At 45.8% G+C, this 17,904-nt stretch overlaps 1 protein-coding gene across 1 annotated transcript; it reads right to left on the bottom strand.

Annotated features, from left to right (window-relative positions):
- Positions 1–598: 598 nt before the first annotated feature.
- Dhrs7c (dehydrogenase/reductase (SDR family) member 7C) lies at positions 599–12,229 on the bottom strand. The gene is made up of 7 exons (XM_005399376.1): positions 12,104–12,229; positions 11,727–11,886; positions 9,201–9,313; positions 7,563–7,776; positions 5,541–5,633; positions 1,880–2,035; positions 599–857 (listed from the first exon to the last, which is right to left on the bottom strand). The coding sequence occupies exons 2-7, from the start codon at positions 11,878–11,880 to the stop codon at positions 649–651; spliced, it is 939 nt and encodes a 312-aa protein (XP_005399433.1). The 5' UTR covers positions 11,881–11,886; positions 12,104–12,229; the 3' UTR covers positions 599–648.
- Positions 12,230–17,904: the final 5,675 nt, after the last annotated feature.

Below are 17,904 nucleotides of genomic sequence, written 5' to 3'. Positions count from 1 at the left end.
TTTTTGAGACAGGGTCTCACCGTGCAGCTCAGGTTAGCCTTGAACTCATTTTGTAGCCCAGGCTGGCCTGGAGCTTGCAACAATCCTCCTGCCTCAGCCTCTGGAATGCTGGGACAACAGGCATGTGCCACCAGGCCCAGCTTAATAACTATTAAGTATAAATTCATCACAACTAAATAAAATCAGTCCCTCAAGTACTAGGCAGCCACAAAGGGCTGGTGGCTGCCACTGCAGGCGGTTCTGAGGGACAAGCTATGTCCATCCTCACAGGGACTCCAGTCGGGCAGTGTGCGCATAGGTGCTGCATTCTGCAGCTGGGTCACCTTGTGTGAGGGGCAGAGGGTTTCCGGTCTACCTCTGAGCAGGCCTGTGGCCACGGTGTTTGTACAACGTGGGGTTTGGTTGAGTTAGACCCACTGCTTTCCTGTTCGGTTAGCTGAGTTGCAGGAAGACTGGGTGGGAGCCACCCAGAGGCCCTGCAGCTCCTGGGGTGGCTCCAGGCCCTGAGAAAGGCCAGGGGCCTCCACAGGGAGGCGCCAGGTTAGGGAGCAGGGTTTGGGAGGGATCCGTGCGCGGGAGAGGAGAGAAGAGCCTGCGCTGGCCAGCAAAGCCTTTATTGCTACACGGAGGCCGTCCCGGGTCTTCCCGTTAACCCTCCCCCAGGACGCTGAGCTTCTCCTTCACTCCACAGGCCACCACGGCGAAGAAGAACTCGGGGAAGAAGGTGCGGACGTACAGCGCGGCCTTGGGGATGGCGTTGGCCATCAGCACCTCCTGCTTCTTCCGCCGCACGGTGCGCATCACCTCCTCGGCCACCTCCGCCGGGTGCACGCCCGGTGCCAGCTTCCTGAAAAAGACTGAGAGGCCCGGAGGGCAGGGCTGACCGCTTGCGGGTGAGGAGCAAGTGGGTCAAAACCCTCTGGTGACCAAAGACCGGGAGACACGGGGGCTGCCTCTGGTGTCACGGTGTCCGGGCCACGCTGACATTTGCCCACCTGGATGCCTGGGGGATCCCACCGCACCCCTCCGGGCTTCTGCTTCTTGATCAATGAAGCGGCCTTCCGGCCTTGATTCTTTGGCGGGGCATTATGTGCAGTAGAGCAGAGGCGGAAGAGCTTAGGAAATAAGGACCCATCCCGGGCCTCTGAGAGGCTGAGGCAGGAGGATAGTAAGTTCGAGTCCGGCCTGGGCATCTTAGCGCATTAGTGACCCGTTGGCTCAAAATAAAAAAATAGCTCAGTGTGAAGGCCATGGGTTCAATTTCCAAGACAGAGGGTGGCGTGGGGGTGCTGGGTAAATGAAGGGGCTGTCTTAGTACTGCTGAGAAGCTGTGCCTGTGCAGAGCCCCCTGGAACCTCTTGCTCTGTCCCCCAGGATGGTTCATCTTGGTTCCTCAATGTAGGCAGAGCCCTGAGAGTCTCTGTGGTTCGGGTATTCTAGAATAATGATAATCATGTGCATTGATTACGCACTCACTTGCTGCTCTGGCGAGTGGGAGCCTTCAGTCCGCCCAGTAATCCTGAGGCAGGTGTTACTATTATCCCTCAAACTTTGAAGGGGAGACCAAGGCACAGAGTGATGACGGGACTGACCCATATTCAACCATCTGATCTGTGGCAGAGTTAGGCTTCTCATAAAGGTAGGGAAGTAGGAGTAGGGAAACGGAACCAGCCAGTTCCCAAAGGCCAAATCCTGCCCACAGGGGAACCGGCCCTGACTCAGGCGGGGGTGAAGCAAGGCTGACAGCCCTCAGCTTGAGTGGCAGCGCAGCCAGGCCGTGGTTTTTTAGCTGCAGGCTGGTGGGCCCACACCACCCCTAGGCTCCTGCTTCGGGAGCACCCCTTGGGGTCCACCCCCACGAGCTTCCCCGAATTCTCACATTTCCAGATGGAAGCGTCCCAGTTTCCTTGCTCCGGGTAAACGCGGTGGGACCGGATGAAAGTCGGGCTCACGGTGCTGACGACCACGTCGTATTCCTCCACTTCTGCTCGCAGGCAATCAAAGAAGCCGAGGGCAGCATGTTTGGAGGCCGCGTCTAGAAGAAAAACCAACCAGAGGTGGAGGTGGAGCGGCTTCCCCGGGAACTGCACTGGGGACAAGAAGGGCAGCACACATTCCTGTACAAGTCTGGAGCAGGAAGTCTCTTCAGAGTCCACCACTTGCTTTATAGGTGGGGACAGACAGCTTTTGTGAAGTGGAGGACAGAAGCAGTGCTGAGATTGAATCCAACTCCGCCACGGGCCCACTGTGTCACCTTGGACAGATCACATCACCTCTCCGACGCTCAGTTTTCTTATGTTTAAAATAGGAAGGGGGCTGGGGATTTAGCTCAGCGGCAAAAGCGCCTCCCTGGCAAGCGCAAGGTCATGAGTTCGGTTCCCGGTACCGGAGAAATAAAATAGGCGTGATATTTCTTTTGGCAAGTTTTTGTGATGTTATTTCTCCCTTGTGAAGGTCAAATGAAAGGAAAAAGAAAACGTTTAAAATGCACCACACAGGCCCAGGTTCCTGTTCCTTTCCAGGAAGGCTAACAAGACCCAAGGGACCCGTGCAAGGCTGGGGCCAGCTGGCGGCTGTGATGAGCCGGAGCGTTTTGCTTCTCATCCCCCTCTTCCTTGGGGAGCTGTCAGTGCCATTTGGCAGTGCATGTCCCTGAAGGCCAGGGGTCGGGTAAACAGGAATCATTCCAGGAATCCCAAGAAGAGTGGATCGATAACTTCCCAAAGCTTTGGAAAGTTAGAGCCACGTCTGGGATGTGGTGGCCATAACTCACATTTCAGAGGTGTCCAATGGAGATGGAGGGGTGTAGGACGTGGGTGTTTTATGATCCCTCCCACTGTGCCCAGATATTTCAACCAAACCCCTTTCACAGTTGTCCGGCCTGAGGAGTCAGGCTGTCCTCCCGTCTCTTCCCCTCCCCTCTCCTCCCCTCCCCTCCGTCTCCTTCTCCACAAATACCAGTCCAGACTGCCCAGGAAAAAGGATCTGACCCCCTCACTCCAGAGGGCTCAGGCAGTGCTGGGGCTCAGCTTCCTCACAATAAAATGAGGCTCAATAAGGGGACACCTCACGGGGATGCCATAATCCCTGAACAAGACGAGACTGCAGTGCGTGCCACAGAGCCCGGCCCTCTGAAGCTCTCAGAGAAGCGGCTGGCATTTGTGTGACCGCTCTAGTTTGCGGCAGGTACAAAGGTAAACACATCTACACTGAGGAACAGGTGAAACGCAGCTGAGGGACACTCGAGGGGGTGGAGGAGGAGGAGAAAGCCCAGGTTCTGCCCACAGGTGGCCTCCACCACCTGCTGCCCTGGAAGATGGACTCTGCCCTGGGGAGAGTGTTCAGGAGAAGTTGAAAATTATGATATTTATTGAAATGTTCCAGTATTTTGAATAATTAAATAACAAAAGCCCTGCCATCACGCTGGCTGGCCCAACCCCCTCCCAGGTTGCCCCTCCCTGGTTTACACAATGAACTGATGTGCGTCATTTCATTTGAGTCTCGCTGTATCTGTGTGAGACCTGCTGTCCTCTTAACTTAATACAGCTGGCCTCTGTATCTGTGGGTTTCACATCCATGGATTCAACCAAGTGTGAACTGAGAATATTCAGAAAAGGTTTTGCATCTGTATTGAACATGTATAGATATTTAATTATTCCATAAACAATACAGTGTAACAACTATTTGTGTAGCATCTGTGTTATAGAAGGTTCAATGTTTTCTGTACTCTAGGAGGATTTAAAGTACACAAGAAGATTGTGTAGGTCACATGTAGATACTATGTCATTTTCTATAAGGGATTTGAGGATCATGGATATGGGCATCCACATGAGTCCTCCACGGATGCTGAGGTACCATTATGCATTGAATCAAGAGGGGCACAGGAGCTACTGTACCTACTTTGTGAGCAGTGAAGGACAAGAAGCTGAGAGGTTATGTGACAGTGCTACCATAGGTTGCACAACCACAGGTGGCTGAATCTCAACCAGAATCCCGGCTTCCTGTTTCCAGTCCCTGTTAGGACCACCCCCAGTGATTCACAGTGAACCCAGTTCTACCTGCACCAAACCAGGAATGGTGGGCTTCAGGGAAGCATAAATCAAAACCACAGTAAAACACTGCTTCCTACTATTAGGATCACTGAAATTAAGATGGATAATACCCAGTGTTGGCAAGGAGGAGAGAGATTGAAACTCTGGCACGTAGTTGGTAGGAATGGAAACTGGTGCAGCTGCTTTGGAAATGATCTGGCAGTTTCTCAAACATTTAAATATAGAAGTGCCATGTGACCCAACAATTCCCCTCCTGGGTATGTACTCAAGAGAAATGAAAGCACCCATCTTCACAAAAACTATACAGGACTGTTCATAGTAGAATTATTCATTATAGCTCTGAGTAGATACAACCTAAACATCCATTCACAGATGAGTAGATAAATAATACGTAGTACATCCATTTGGTGGGATATTATTTTGCCATTAAAGGGAAAAAAAACTGACATGCTATGACATGGATGAAAGATACTGAACTAAGTGAAAGAATCCAACAGGGCCCAAATCTACTGTGACCTGTCCTTCTGGGAAGAGGAGATCTGAACACACAAAGAGAGGTCCCATATGTGAATACACACAGAGGACAGGCCGTGTGAGGACACAGCAGGAAAGTGGTCATTGGCAAGTCAGGGAGAAAGACCACAGAAGAAACCAGTGACCCTGACGATGGATTTTCAGGCTCCAGAGCTATGAAAAAACAAATTTCTTTTTAAGACATCCAGCGTGTGGCATTTTGTTTTGGCAGCCCTAGCTAACTCCTACAAAGGAACTACCCACTTTCTTTCCTCCCATCCTCTCTCTCTCCTACCCTTCTATCAGTGGACATTTGATGAGCTCCTGTTTCACACACAGTACTGCAGGCCACAAAGAAAAGTTAGCAGCATGCTCCTACCCTCACTAGAGGTGGGAATGTCTCCAGAACTTTCCCAGTGGATCCCACCAACATATACTTGGAAGTCTCTCTTCTACTTGGACTTCCTACCTGGGAACTGTCCCTCTCTTGGGATTTTGTTCCTGTCCCCTTCTCCCTCTTCCTTCCTCTAGATGTCTCCATCCCTCTCCCATTTTGTAATGCGCACTTAAATTTCTCTTCCTCAATTGTAACCTTTCCCGTCCTTCAGTGGCATCGGCATGGAGGGAGCGACCTGTGAGCTGGGGTTGTGCATCTGTGTAGAAGTATGATCTTTATCTGGCAGTGTTATGCTCAGCCAGGCCATGTCCTGCCCACCTTTAAGACTGAGCAGTGGGAAGAAAGGAACTTCAGTTTTTACATCCCAGCCTCTCCCACAGAGAGCTACCTGCAGATGTGACAAAATAGGAGGAAGGAAACCCAGGGAGGGAAAGAAAACCCAGCGGACACTATCTCCTGTCTGGAGGAGACATTCCTCACCCTGTGTTACCCTCTGCTTGGTCTTAGACAGAACAGCGCTTATCCTGCCATTTAAAACATGCAACATGGGGACCATCATTTTTGTACCAATAACTTACAAGCTGTTCGGAATGGGAGCCCAAACTTCCCTTGGATGCTATTCACCAGCACAATTTGGCCCGTCCTCCGGGAGATCATGTTAGGAAGCAGGACTAGAAAACACCAAGAGTCACAGTTAGAAATCTGAGATGAGCCGGGCAGTGGCAGGCCAACTCTCCCACACCGCTTCATCACACCGGGCTCCACTGTCTCTGAGGCAGTTGCACTGCTGCTGGGCAGAGACACAGAAGACCTCAACAGGCATCGATCCAGTGTTTCCAAGGGGAGGGCTGGATCAGCCAGTGCCCACCTGTAGATTTTAAGTGACTCACCAGTGTGCATTAATTAAATGTCAATGTCAGTAATAGGAAGGTATTATCTTTTTAATTCTCTTATTGCCTCAAAAAGAAAGTCTCATGTTGGTTCTGTCTTCAACACTGATCTTGCAAGTGGTGATCTTTGAACACAAAGAGGAAAGAACTATGTCCTCGGAAGAATTTACTCATGTAGTTTCAGGTTGCCTTATAATGACTGAGAGTGAATAGGGCATTTATTTATTTATTTATTTATTTGACTGGGGATGGGACCCAGGGCCTCTTGCATGTTAGGCAAGCCTGCTACCACTGGGCTAACTCCCAAACCCTTTTTATTTTGAGACAGAGTCGTGTTAAGTTGCCCACACTGACTTCAAACTTGTGCTTCTCATCCTATAGCTTTTTGAGCAGCTGGGATTGCAGGCATACACCACCGTGCCTGGGTGTAAAGGGCTTTAAATCTGTGTGGTGCTATAAAGATTTCGTTGTAATGTATAATTAATTTTAAGATGAGAAAACATGAAGAACAATATTAAGTAAATTAATAGTACAAGTGGAAAGAGGATAGACCAAAAATGAAAAGATAGTGCTTAATGACTTAACTTTTAGAATGGTTAGCTAAATCCAGCCCCTTCTTGTTAAAGATATGCAGAGGCCCAGAGCAAGTGACAAGACTCAGGTCCCTTAGCTCTTGAGCAGTTCAGTCCTGGCCTTTCTCACCTCCCTTGTCTCACTCCTCACTTTGTTGTCAGTAAGCAGTCCCTGTCAAAGGCTGAGGGGATGACATAGTTTGCTGGCCTGCTTGGTGTGTCCACAAACAGTGGGCTGGAGGAAGCTGCTCTCTTGGTGATTCCATTCTAGAAGCTCTGGAAAGTCATCTTTCTGGCACAAATGCTTCTCTTTCCTCTTCTTAGAGTCCCATTACTAGAAGTGCCCAGCAAGAGAACTAGCTATGCCTTTTCCACCTCTACCAGGACACCCCATTCCTTATGTGGAGCTGTTCTTCATGCTTACTTTCTTCCCTGAGTTTCTGCTTTGACACACATGCATTTTTGGAGAGGTGAAGCTTCAGTTTATGACGCATTCCATGGCTATTTGCAGGCCTAGCCTCCCAGTTGCTGCCCTATATCTGAGCTCAGTGGTAAGAAATCTCCCCTAGACGTCTTCTGGGCTCCTGCAATAGGTGCTACGGGATCCAGAACTTTCCCCTCTATTTTTTTATTTTTTGTCTTTTTGAGACAGGGTCTCGCTATACTTTCCCCTCTAAATGGAGATGTCTTCTTGCCTTCCCTGTTTCTATGAACGGGCTGAAAGAATACTGGGTTTCTTGTCATTTGGGAATAAACTGTTTTTCTTCTTTATTTCTGAGGACAGAACATTTGACCAACTGTCATGGTTAGAAGTAGACTAATTATGAAGCTGAGGTAGCAAAATCTGTGTAAAAGAGGACCATGGTCCAGAGAGACTGAATCAGAGGGGAGGGGGTGTGAGTACAAAGAGAGGCAAAAGGCAGAACTTGGGTGGGGAGAAGGGTTTCCTAGTGATCTTGGAATATATAAATTATGTATTTCCAAATTCATTTTTCTTCCCCCAAAATTACAGTGAGAATGTTTAAATTTGCACCAAATAAGTAAGAAATCTGATGAGACAAGGAATTGGATGACTGACTGGCTAGGAAACAGAACACTCAGTGACTCAGAAAACTATGGGAAAGGAAACTCACGAGACCTTTGGTCAAGGTGATGGGTCCAAGGTAATTGGCATTCATGATATTTTGGTCGAGCTCCAGAGAAATCTTATGGGCAGGCTCCTTCACCTTCATACTGGCATTGTTGATGAGGATATCCACACAGCCATAGCAATCCAGGACTTCCTTTGCCACATCTTGGACACAGCTGATGTCTGAGAGATCCAGTAGGACCATCTTGGGGGTGAATGTCTGCTGAGCCAATGAAAGAGTCAAGGCATGTGCGGATCACTTCCCTCTTATAGACCTTGGGGGCCCTCACACTAAGAGCCACCCCTTTAGAAATTCAAAATTCAGTGACAATGACAAAGAGGAAAAAAGTGGAACTGACTCTGGGAGAATCTATTCCTGGGGACCATGGCCACAATAGCTTCACACATGAATGTGCAGTAACAAATCTGCACTTCTGGCCATAGTTCCAGAACTGATAAATCCAGATGAATATCATCCCTGATAGTGCTCTGCTTTGGAGGTCTTGTACTTATTCCAGTGGGGGAAATCATTATGAGCAATTTTAACATTTAACATTTTTTAACATTTCTGAGCAATTTCTTGAATGTTGCTTTTCAAATTGCCTTATAGGCTGCAACAAAATCCATGTCTATTCTGTGCCTACATTTTGCTTAAGTCAAAATCATATATTCAACACAGTGTTTTCGGAGCACCTCCTATGTTCCAGGCACTGTACTCAGCCCTATGCTGGTATCATCAAGGGTGTATTTGTCTAGAGTAGGGGACAAATAAGACAATTGGTAGTACCATGGGTTCAGTGCAACTCTCGTGTTGGACAAACACTAGCTCTGAAATAAGTCCTTAAAGCTTGGTTCCCTGGTCAGATTTGTTTGAGAAGCAGGGAATATTTTCCAGCTTCTTTTTGGAGATTCACAATGCATGGTAGTGTATCAAAGGATCTTTAAAAGTCCTTTAGTAAAGAAGCCAAGTAAGCCTGCCCTAACTCAGTATTTCCCAAACACTGGACTGTAGACTCTTAATTTTACCCCAAACCTAATAACATCCCAAGAAACACACATGGAGAATTCTGTGTTGTCATATTTGCTCTGTGCCCTCAAATACCAAATTTAGGTCTGAATACCTCCTGGCTATTTCCCAGTACCAAAACCAGCCTCAAGGGTAAAGATATAAAAAGCAGTCCTAAAGGGAGCACTAAGGTGGTTCCTTAAACAATGTTCCTGAAATGCTGTAAAAATTGTAGCTGCACTGGCACAAGTGCTTACTTTCTGGGTGACTTCTTGGGAGGGGATTCCATTGCCCTGATTTCTTTGAAGGAGGTATTTTTTGTCATTGTTGTTTGTTTTAAAAGCAGGCATGTTTGTATAACATCTTGTACCTGGAACAACCTCTACCTCTTGGTTCTTTTTGGTTCTAACTTTCACAGAATTAGGATGAGAGTTAGTGCCAAATTTTAGGCATGGTGAATTGTCAAAACAGCCCCTTATGACAGGCAGACACACCTACATCAAGGCCAGCAGAGCCATTGCTTTTCACTTAATTCCCCAAAGCAATCACCACTTTCCTCCACCTGACCCAAAAGGTTCTCCTTCATCAATGGAGCCCAAAGATGGCCAGCAGTGATCCAAGCTGACTGTTGAAGGTTTTACCTTGCTGGGGTCAGCCACGCTGATCAAGGAATCATGTAGATTCTCTAGCTTCTCCCAGTTCTTTCCACACAGCACCAGTCTTGCTCCTCCTGTGTGGAACACCTGGGCACACTCTGGAGAAGAAGGAAGTAGGGCAGGGTGCATAGTGTAAATGGAGCCACTGATGGTGACTCCTTGCTCTCTTAAGAACTTCAAGAGTCAAAGAATTCAAAAATCTTAGCACCACAAGGCCTTTCAGAGATCGTTTCACTTGAGGGGAAGCTTGCAGTGAGGTGCAAGAGGTCTGTTATTTTGAAGACCGGAAGTTCTTCCTTAGGCTGAACATAAAGATGATCCTGTCCACCTAGTTTTTAGGCCACTAAGGAAATCTCAAATCTAAAGATATTGGAAAGAGCTGCTATGTTTGTTTAGATCAAATATCAACCATTTTTCTGTAACTTTTATGTGGATAGATACCTCAGCTAAGGTTTTTTTACATGAAAAAAAGTGAATCTTCTTTCAGATTAATTTTACTCTAGACTAGTTCCTGATTCATCCAATATAGAATTTTCCCAACTGGGCAATAGTTGGTAACAGTATTCTGATACTTACAAGCAATAAGAGCTCACATATTTTGATAATTTACTTGTTCTAGGAACTGTTAAAAAATTTACATATAATAGCTCATTTAATTCTCACCATAACCTCAGGAGGTAGTATCTGAGGTTAGGTCCCCTTGGAAGCAGAATCTAGACAGAGATTTAGGTGGCTAGGATTTATTGAAAGAGTGCTTCTCAGAGAAAAACACCCAGGAAGTGATGACCTAGAGTGGCCTGCATTGTCCTCTCCATGCCCCTTACTTTTTTCTTGGACTTAAGAAACAGAGCAATCAAAACCTGGAATCATGGTCATTGGTGGCGCTTTGAGGCCAGGCACTTATTTAAAGTCATACACCCCCAGCTTCTCAAGTTACTTTTAAATACTTTATGTCTTTCTGCTTTGCATTTCTTTCTGGGGTGGGTCAGTAAGATGCAGTAAAAAAGAATATCAGCTGTAGTCATGGCAGACTAGGCCACATTCCTGTGCACATCTCATTTTGCTCCTGACATGCATTTCCTGCACACTTGATTTATACAACATATGATGACAGATGAATGAGACTTAAAAAGCTTAAAAAGACTGTAAGACAAATATACAACAGAGCAAACAGCAGTTCTATCTACTAAGACAGAAAGTCATCAAGGGCATAGGAAAACTGAGCAGCCTCTTCAAACAACAGCATGTAGCTGGTATCCTTAGTGCCCTCCACCCAACAACAGCAAAATGTGCATTTCTTTCCAAGTCCTTACAGAACATCGGCTGAGACAGATCACATCCAGGCCATAAAACAGACCCAACCAACTCAAAAGGATTGAAATCATACTCTGTGCGATTATACTCTGACCATATTGGCATCAAACTGGAAATCGGTAAAACAGATATGCAGGCACATATTTTTTTCTACTGTAAATGACCACACTTCCTTCAGCAAGTGGTTACATAAATAAATAAGCTTTGTCTGGCTATTCACTGGATACCAAGCACTGGGTAAGGGGCTGGTGAACAAATTACAGGCTACCCCACTAGGAAGCTGTGTCTGACGGATCAGTGGAGCAACACTGATATTGCAGTGAGGAGTGCCTGGATGATGCAGCACATCTGGAAGGAGCAGCGGAGATAAAGGGTGGCTCCTTGTGGGCCATCCAAGAGGAAGGGGCAATAACTAAGGGTTATTAACCTGATACCAAGCAATGCCGGCAGGCAGTCATGTGGTGGAAGCCAGTAGTCACTCTCACTCTGTGCTTCCACTCTGGCTGCTGGGATATTCTTAACCAGATCTGGCCCTGGGATTTTCAGCACAGGTTGCAATCAAGACGAGGAGGTGAGATGGTAGAAGAAATCAGGCCAAGCCTTACACAGCAGGGAGTGGTAGGGCACGGGACACACAGAAGTGGGTGTACTCTGCTTGAATTTGTTCTGCATTGTGATCACTGCTAACACTTGCGTGGCACCCACTACAGCTCCAGGCACTCTTGTAAGTGCTATCCATCTTATTCACAACTACATTATGGGGTAGAGACAGCCAGCAGCCTCACATTACAGATGAGAAATTCCATGCAGAGAAGTGAAGTAACCAGCTAGTAGGTGCTGGAGCTGGGAATTGAGCCCAACATCCTAGTCTGGGCTCAGAACCAGTAGGCCCAGCTAAGGATTCTGCATTGTAAAATTTCTGGAAACAGCATGAAAGCAAACCCAACCACGTCCACAGATTCCACTGGACTGTGAGTCTGCACCCTCAAACATTCCAGCCCCTCATTTATCAGGCAAAGAAGCTGCAGCCTCAACAATGAACCTTACTAACATGCTGGTTAGTGACAGAGTCTGGGAGAGAACCCAGGATCAACCCGCTACCCACCTAGCACATTTGCCACACGCCACCCTGCCATCCTGCAGCAACCAGTAACCTCTGGGCAGAGATGGGCACCTATCAGAGCACAATTAACTTACCCTTTCCCAGTTCTGAGATGGCATCAGTGATCACCACCACTTTGTTCTGCACGGCTGACTTTGACCACAGCCTAGACACCTCCTGATAGATGAAGAGGAGGCCACTGATTCCCAGCAGCAGCAGGGGCAACATCAGCACAACCATGACTCCCATCTTGCTCTGGTGGACAGCAGAGTGAAAAGGATTGGTTTTGCAGAGATGCTGACTGTGATGCCTAGGGCAGGGACAGACTTGAGGCTGCAGGGACTTGCACTCCAAGTATGGAGCCTCTCTCTTCTCCAAGGAGCTCGGCTCTGCTCCTAGGGAGTCTGCTTCAGAGTTAAACAACCAGCCTGCATGCTAATCCCCCAAGTTCAACAAATAGGAAATTACTCACGTCTCCAAAGCAGACCAAGTGCAGGGGGCCTGCCCTCCCCAAAGGTTAATTACAGATTTAATTAAAATGTGCCTGCATTTTTGGAAGGAAATCCATGTGTTAAGGCCACTTGCTCAGGCCATAATGGTTATTTATAGCTCTCAGTTGCACTAAAGGGCTTTTCAGGGTAAATATAGAGTCTCTTCTGATATTCAGGGACACATGCTGGCCGGGTCTGATTTCAGGGCTCTCGCCAGGACTTTTAAAGCTTCCCTGGCTTGCTGGGCAATGAGAGGTTTCCTGTGTAGTTTGGGGCTGAGCATTTAGGGATCAGGCCCTGGAATTTTCAGCACAGACGTCCTTACCTTTTCCTTCCTGTATCAGACAGCTTCTGGGTGGCTCAGACTCATGTGACAGCAAGACATGTGGCCCTGCCTTCCTGGTTTGGGATGAGAAGCATGAAAAAGAAAGCTGTTAAACAGAAAGGAACTGTTTGCCGAATGAGCCACTTGGAGGTGTTACATGAATTATCAGAAAAACACTGTTTTAGGAGTTTTTTCCCTCCCTGAGCCAGGGCTTCCTCATCTGTAAAATGGGCAAAACTATCTTGCCTGGCAGGATCGTTGAAAGGATTAAAATAAGACACTATATATTGTGACTCTGGTATCAACCTTGGCCCGTAAGAAGGTAGTTATTGTCATCTTTTATGATTAAAAATACTAAGAATTTATCCCAACTGTTAAATATTTTAGTTACAAAAGGGGACCTAGTCTAATTAGAAATGGAGAGACATAAACCCAGTTAAAGTACTCACAATATCAAACCCCAGAAGATCCATTGTAACCACATCCTAATTTAGGTGGTTAACACCTTGGGGTTGACCAGGAATTAGGGCAAAGAGTGATGTGTAAGGGTAGGAATGCAGGAAATTGGATTTCTCTCTTGGAAATTAGGAATAAACAGGAATATTTTAAAAACCCACAACCTTTTGTTGACATTTAATATATGTATTAGAAAAGGGCACTTGCCATGAGAGTACAGTTAGATGGATCTTCGTAAGCTGAGCATGTCCGTGGGACCAGCATCTTGAAGCAGATGTGGAGGACTGCCCGTGTGATCCTGTCATGTCTCTTTCCAGCCCTGAAGGGAAAACTACTTTCCAACTTTTAAAAGCATATTAATTTTGCCTCTGTGTGTATTTTCTTTTTGTAACTTCGTTTAAGCAGATTCATAAGTTGCTACCTTGTTTTTTGCTCACCACTGCATTTGTAACATTCACCTTTATTATTGTATAAAGTTACAGATCATTTATTTTCATTATGTGACTATATCTCACATTTTAAGCTTACACTTCCGAGAATGGGCATGTGCAAAGGCTCCAAGGCAGAGTGAGCTTGAGATTCCCATGAGGCGGCAAAGAAACCAGTCTACTAGAGATGAGGTTAGGAGCAGACAGCAGATGAAGTTGAGAAAGGTAGTAGAGACCAGAAGGTACTACCTTGTAGGACAGGTTTCACCTTTTGCTTCTATTTTAAATGAGATAGCAACCACTATAGGATTCAGAGAAGAGAAAAGACATGATTTGACTTTCATTTACTGTAAGTAGATTATAAGGTGATAAAGACAGAAGAAGAGAGACCAATTGGAAACTTTTGCAGAAATAATGTGCTCTTGGGGAAGTAGCAGTCAAGGTGGGCAGATCTCCCTGGATTCAGGCATATTTTGAAGGTAAAACAGATGGGGGATTTGCTGATGGGTTGTGTAGAAGAAGTAAAGGAAAGATAAATCAAAGATAATTCCAAGGTTTTGACTGGGACAACTAACAGGATCAAGGCTCCCCAAACCCTTCTTTGAGGTGCAGAAGGCTGCAGCAGGCAAAGATTGGGGTGTGGGTGAGGAACTAGAAGTTCAGTTTCATCAATGGTAATTTTGAAATATCTGCAAAATCTAAGTGGAGGGGTAGATGGAGACCCAGGGCAGAGCACTGGGTCTCTGAGTCTGGAGTAGGTTTGAGGGAAAAGTCAAAGCTACTGATAAAAATTTGGGAACCATCACAGCTAGGTCATTAAAGCCATGCACTTGGATGAGGCCTTTTAAAGGGTAAGTGCAGACAGGGAAATATTTGAGGGCTTCACTCCGGGCGTGCCAAGGGTTAAGAGACAGCAAAGGACTGATCAGTGCAGTGAGGGAGATGAAGAAAAGTCAGGTCCAGGAGCCAAATGAAGAGTGTTTTAAGGAGGGAGATGTGCTAAGTTAAATAAGAGGCCATACTTTGAGTCCCTAGTAACAAACCAGAACTCATTTAGGTTTTGTGATAAATAGCTGTGTTTCAGCCAATGGCAAGCAGCCATGCTCCATCCAGTTTCCATCAGCCAACTGATTAGACCACGCCCACCACAGGAGGTTAGTGGCTCTAGCCAATCAGGTGGTTTCTCTACGTGGCCTCTTGTTCACCTATAAAAGCTTGCTGTTCACACTGCTGGGTGGAGCTCTCTTGAGTTGTGAGTCCTGCTGGGTTCATGAATCATTCTTGCTCATGTAAACTTTTAACGTGTCAAAAGTTGTTCTTTTAATACATGATTATTGGTGAATTTTTCCCTTTTTTATTAGTCTATGTTTATGATACATAATAAATTTATTTTTGGCGGGGAGTTGGCACATGTATGTATCACATCTTAATCCTTCTTACTTTCCCTTTGCCTTGCCTCCCTCAGGTCTCCCTCATCCCCATGGTGTTTGATGTTGCTGATTGGTCAAGGGAAGATAAGATCTGGGAAGTGACAGTCGGCTTTAGCAGTGTGGAGTCTTTGTGATTCTGGCAGGAGCTTAGTAAGTGAACGTGACCTGGCGGTTTCAGCCCTGCTGCAGACTTGGTAGGGGTTCATTAAAGAACCAGCCCTGCAAGGTGGTGCTGGACCTGAATGACTACCCAGATTTTATGCTTCGAAAGCACAGTCTTCTTCCATCCTCGATATTTGGATGACGATCTCTCGGAGTCTGAAAGACAGTCCAAACCACCAAACTGCAAATTCTTTTGAAACTGGTTGAATGACACTAGGCATCTCAACTTTGCCTACTGGCACTGTGATACAGAAGAGGAAGGACAGGTCAGTGGGTTCCCTGATGTAGAATGATGCTTAGGCTTGGACAAAGTTGCTAGGAGAGTTTGGGGTGTTTATGATACATAATAAATTTAGTGAAGTGATTCAAGTTTAGTGAAAACTTGAATCCATTATGAGTGGAGAAGTTTTCCTTTTCTTTCACTTAATTGCCACAAGGCAGGTAGAAAGGGGCACAGGGGTTGCCAGGACCTGGGCAATGAGAAAGTGGGGAGTTAGTGTCTCATGGGTCCAGAGTTTCAGTTGGGGAAGATGGAAAAGTCTGGAGCTGGGCAGCAGGGATAGTTGTAAGACAGTGTGAATGTTCTTAATGCCACTGAATTGGACATTCACAATAGTTGCCATGGTAAATTTTATGGTAGGTATATTTTACCATAATTTTAAAAAGTGAAAAAATGATCTGATCTCCTTTAAGAGAGAAACCCAGTATAAGATGCTGCTGTTTGTTTGTAACTTGAAGCCATACAGGACCATATGAACACGTCTGCATGCAGCGCATGTGCACCGCTGCGGGAAGGGCTGAGACGATTCTCAGATGGTGGGTAGTTCTTGGGAGAATGTGGGGATGGTAGGGAAGGGAAGAGGCATGTGAGGCATGAGTTGTATGTCTTGCATTTTCTTTCTTTTCTTTTTTTAAAAAAGAAATCTGTGGCCACCATGACAAAGCACTTGCTTCTACTGAGTCAGAATAGTGGCCAATGGATGTCTGTGATATAATTTTATACATATTGAAATATTTCATAAGAGAAAATATGAAATAAGCAGTGAGAGAAGCTAAAACCCAATGGATTCTGTCTGACATTTTTGCCTTCTTGTCTGCCCTTCCAAATTCTCTTATTTTCAAATTAGCATCCTTTTCATTTCTTCCACATTTTTGCAGTGCAGAAGATGTCTTTCTCCTGCTTCATGTAGCAACTCAAAAAAATTCTAGTTCCTCACATCTCATCTTTATGTTCTGTCTTTTTGTGGCAAGACAGTTGATTCAACAAGAGCAAATAATACTGCTAGTCAGCCATCTAAGAGATTGACATGTCCTTTGATCTTCAGAAAATTGGGTTTTCCCCCAATCTCCCCAACACCTGCTCTGCACTGAAGTGTTTCTATAGTTGGCTTGCTGGGGGCAGGATAGATTCTGAGACATGCTTTTGTCTCCCATATAGGGCTTTATGTACATGTATTCTTCATAGGTATTTAATGAATCAAAATGTTTACATGAGCAAATTTAATTCTAGACTCATTAATGAGACCTGCAGACCTTATTCTGGCCCCCAGAGATGTCCCTCTAGGCCCAGAACACCCAGCTGTAGTTCCTGAGGGAGTCAATGGCATTAGAAGCTGTTGTCAACTCGAAAACAAGGGTAATGCTGACTTAGGTGAGGTCAGGACCACATTCATCAATTCTGGAATAGAGCGGACTTGTTCACAACAAGCAACACCAGGGTGCTGCTTGGATCCTGGTGTGATTAGTAGTGGTAGACACGGATCTGTTCTTCAACAACTGAACCAACAAGCATTTTGCTAATACTGTACTAGGAAATAAACTCTAATTTATTTCACTGAGGAGAAATGGCACGGTGCCTGGAATAGTATAGACTCCTGATAAAAAGCCCTCATTGGTTAACCATGGCCTCAACAGTTTCCAAGTTGAAATGGTTGGTAGTCTGGCCTTATTTGATCCTGGGACACAGGCACTGAGCTTTTCACAATTGTTTCCCCAATTCATCAGCCTGGCTCAGCCCCTCAGTGTTTCCCGGTCTGACTGAACTCAGAGATCTAACTTGATGTGTGGCAGCAGTTCGTCCTTCCATTCTGCTTCCTAGATACCAGACATTGTTTTAAGATGTTTACCTTCACTAATGCACTTACTCTTTATGCTCTTTAAAAGAGGATTATTGTTCTCATTTACAGATGAGAAAACTGAGGCCTAGAGAGATAAAGTGACTTGTCCAAGGTGAAAATGAGGAACCAGGCTTTACAGGCAGTTTTTCTGGCCCCAGAGTATAAAGTTCTAACAGAGAAATATACAGTCTGTAAAAGAGAACAGATATACAAAGAGATTATTTCAATACAGCAAAGAATGAAAATCCAGCTATCATAGCAAAGATGGATGAAAATAAGACACTTTAGTTCTGTTTCTTGATCCACAGCATTGGTCACATGGGAGTGTCCACATTCTGAAGATTCTTTGTGCTGTACATATGATTTCTGTGCTTTTCTCTTTGGGTGTTATACTACAGTACAACTGGCACTTTAAACATGTAAAAGCATAAAAAGTTAAAAGGAAGAACAGTGCTTTGGGAGCTCAGAGGATACAGTGAGGGGTGAATTTTGACTTGAGCCTCAGTACCCCATGGCCTTTGCACTCTGCCCTGGTGTCTAACTGGACCACTGGCTCCTTTCTTGTCCCAGAGACCCCAGCTCTCCAGCTTCCCTTATTCAAATCCAGAAAATTCATTTCATTTGTGGCATCTTCAGCTGCAGTCTCCCCAGGTATGTTTTTTCCCCCCAAGAGAGAATTAAGTTTTTCTTTGGGAACATTTCCAGTGGATTTCCTTTCCTTTAAAGTTGGATTCTTTTTTTTTTTTTTTTTGAGATAAAGTCTTGCTATGCAGTTCAGGCTGGGTTTGAACTCACAGCAGTCCTCCTGCCTCAGCCTCCCAAGTGCTGGGATTACAGGTGTACACCACCACGCCCAACTCTGGA

This window comes from Chinchilla lanigera, unplaced genomic scaffold, assembly GCF_000276665.1.
Source record: "Chinchilla lanigera isolate Chin_1 unplaced genomic scaffold, ChiLan1.0 scaffold00066, whole genome shotgun sequence".
Lineage (NCBI taxonomy): Eukaryota > Metazoa > Chordata > Mammalia > Rodentia > Chinchillidae > Chinchilla > Chinchilla lanigera.
The sequence above is the reverse complement of the archived record's forward strand: the minus strand, read 5'-3'. Positions and strand labels throughout refer to the sequence as shown.

Coding starts and splice junctions, on each gene's coding strand:
- Dhrs7c (XM_005399376.1), bottom strand. CDS start 11,880: ATGGGAGTCATGGTTGTGCTGATGTTGCCCCTGCTGCTGCTGGGAATC. Junction 2,036..5,540: donor GCTCCCATTCCGAACAGCTT/GTAAGTTATTGG, acceptor TTTTTCTTCTAG/ACGCGGCCTCCAAACATGCT. Junction 858..1,879: donor GGACGCTTCCATCTGGAAAT/GTGAGAATTCGG, acceptor CGGGCCTCTCAG/TCTTTTTCAGGAAGCTGGCA.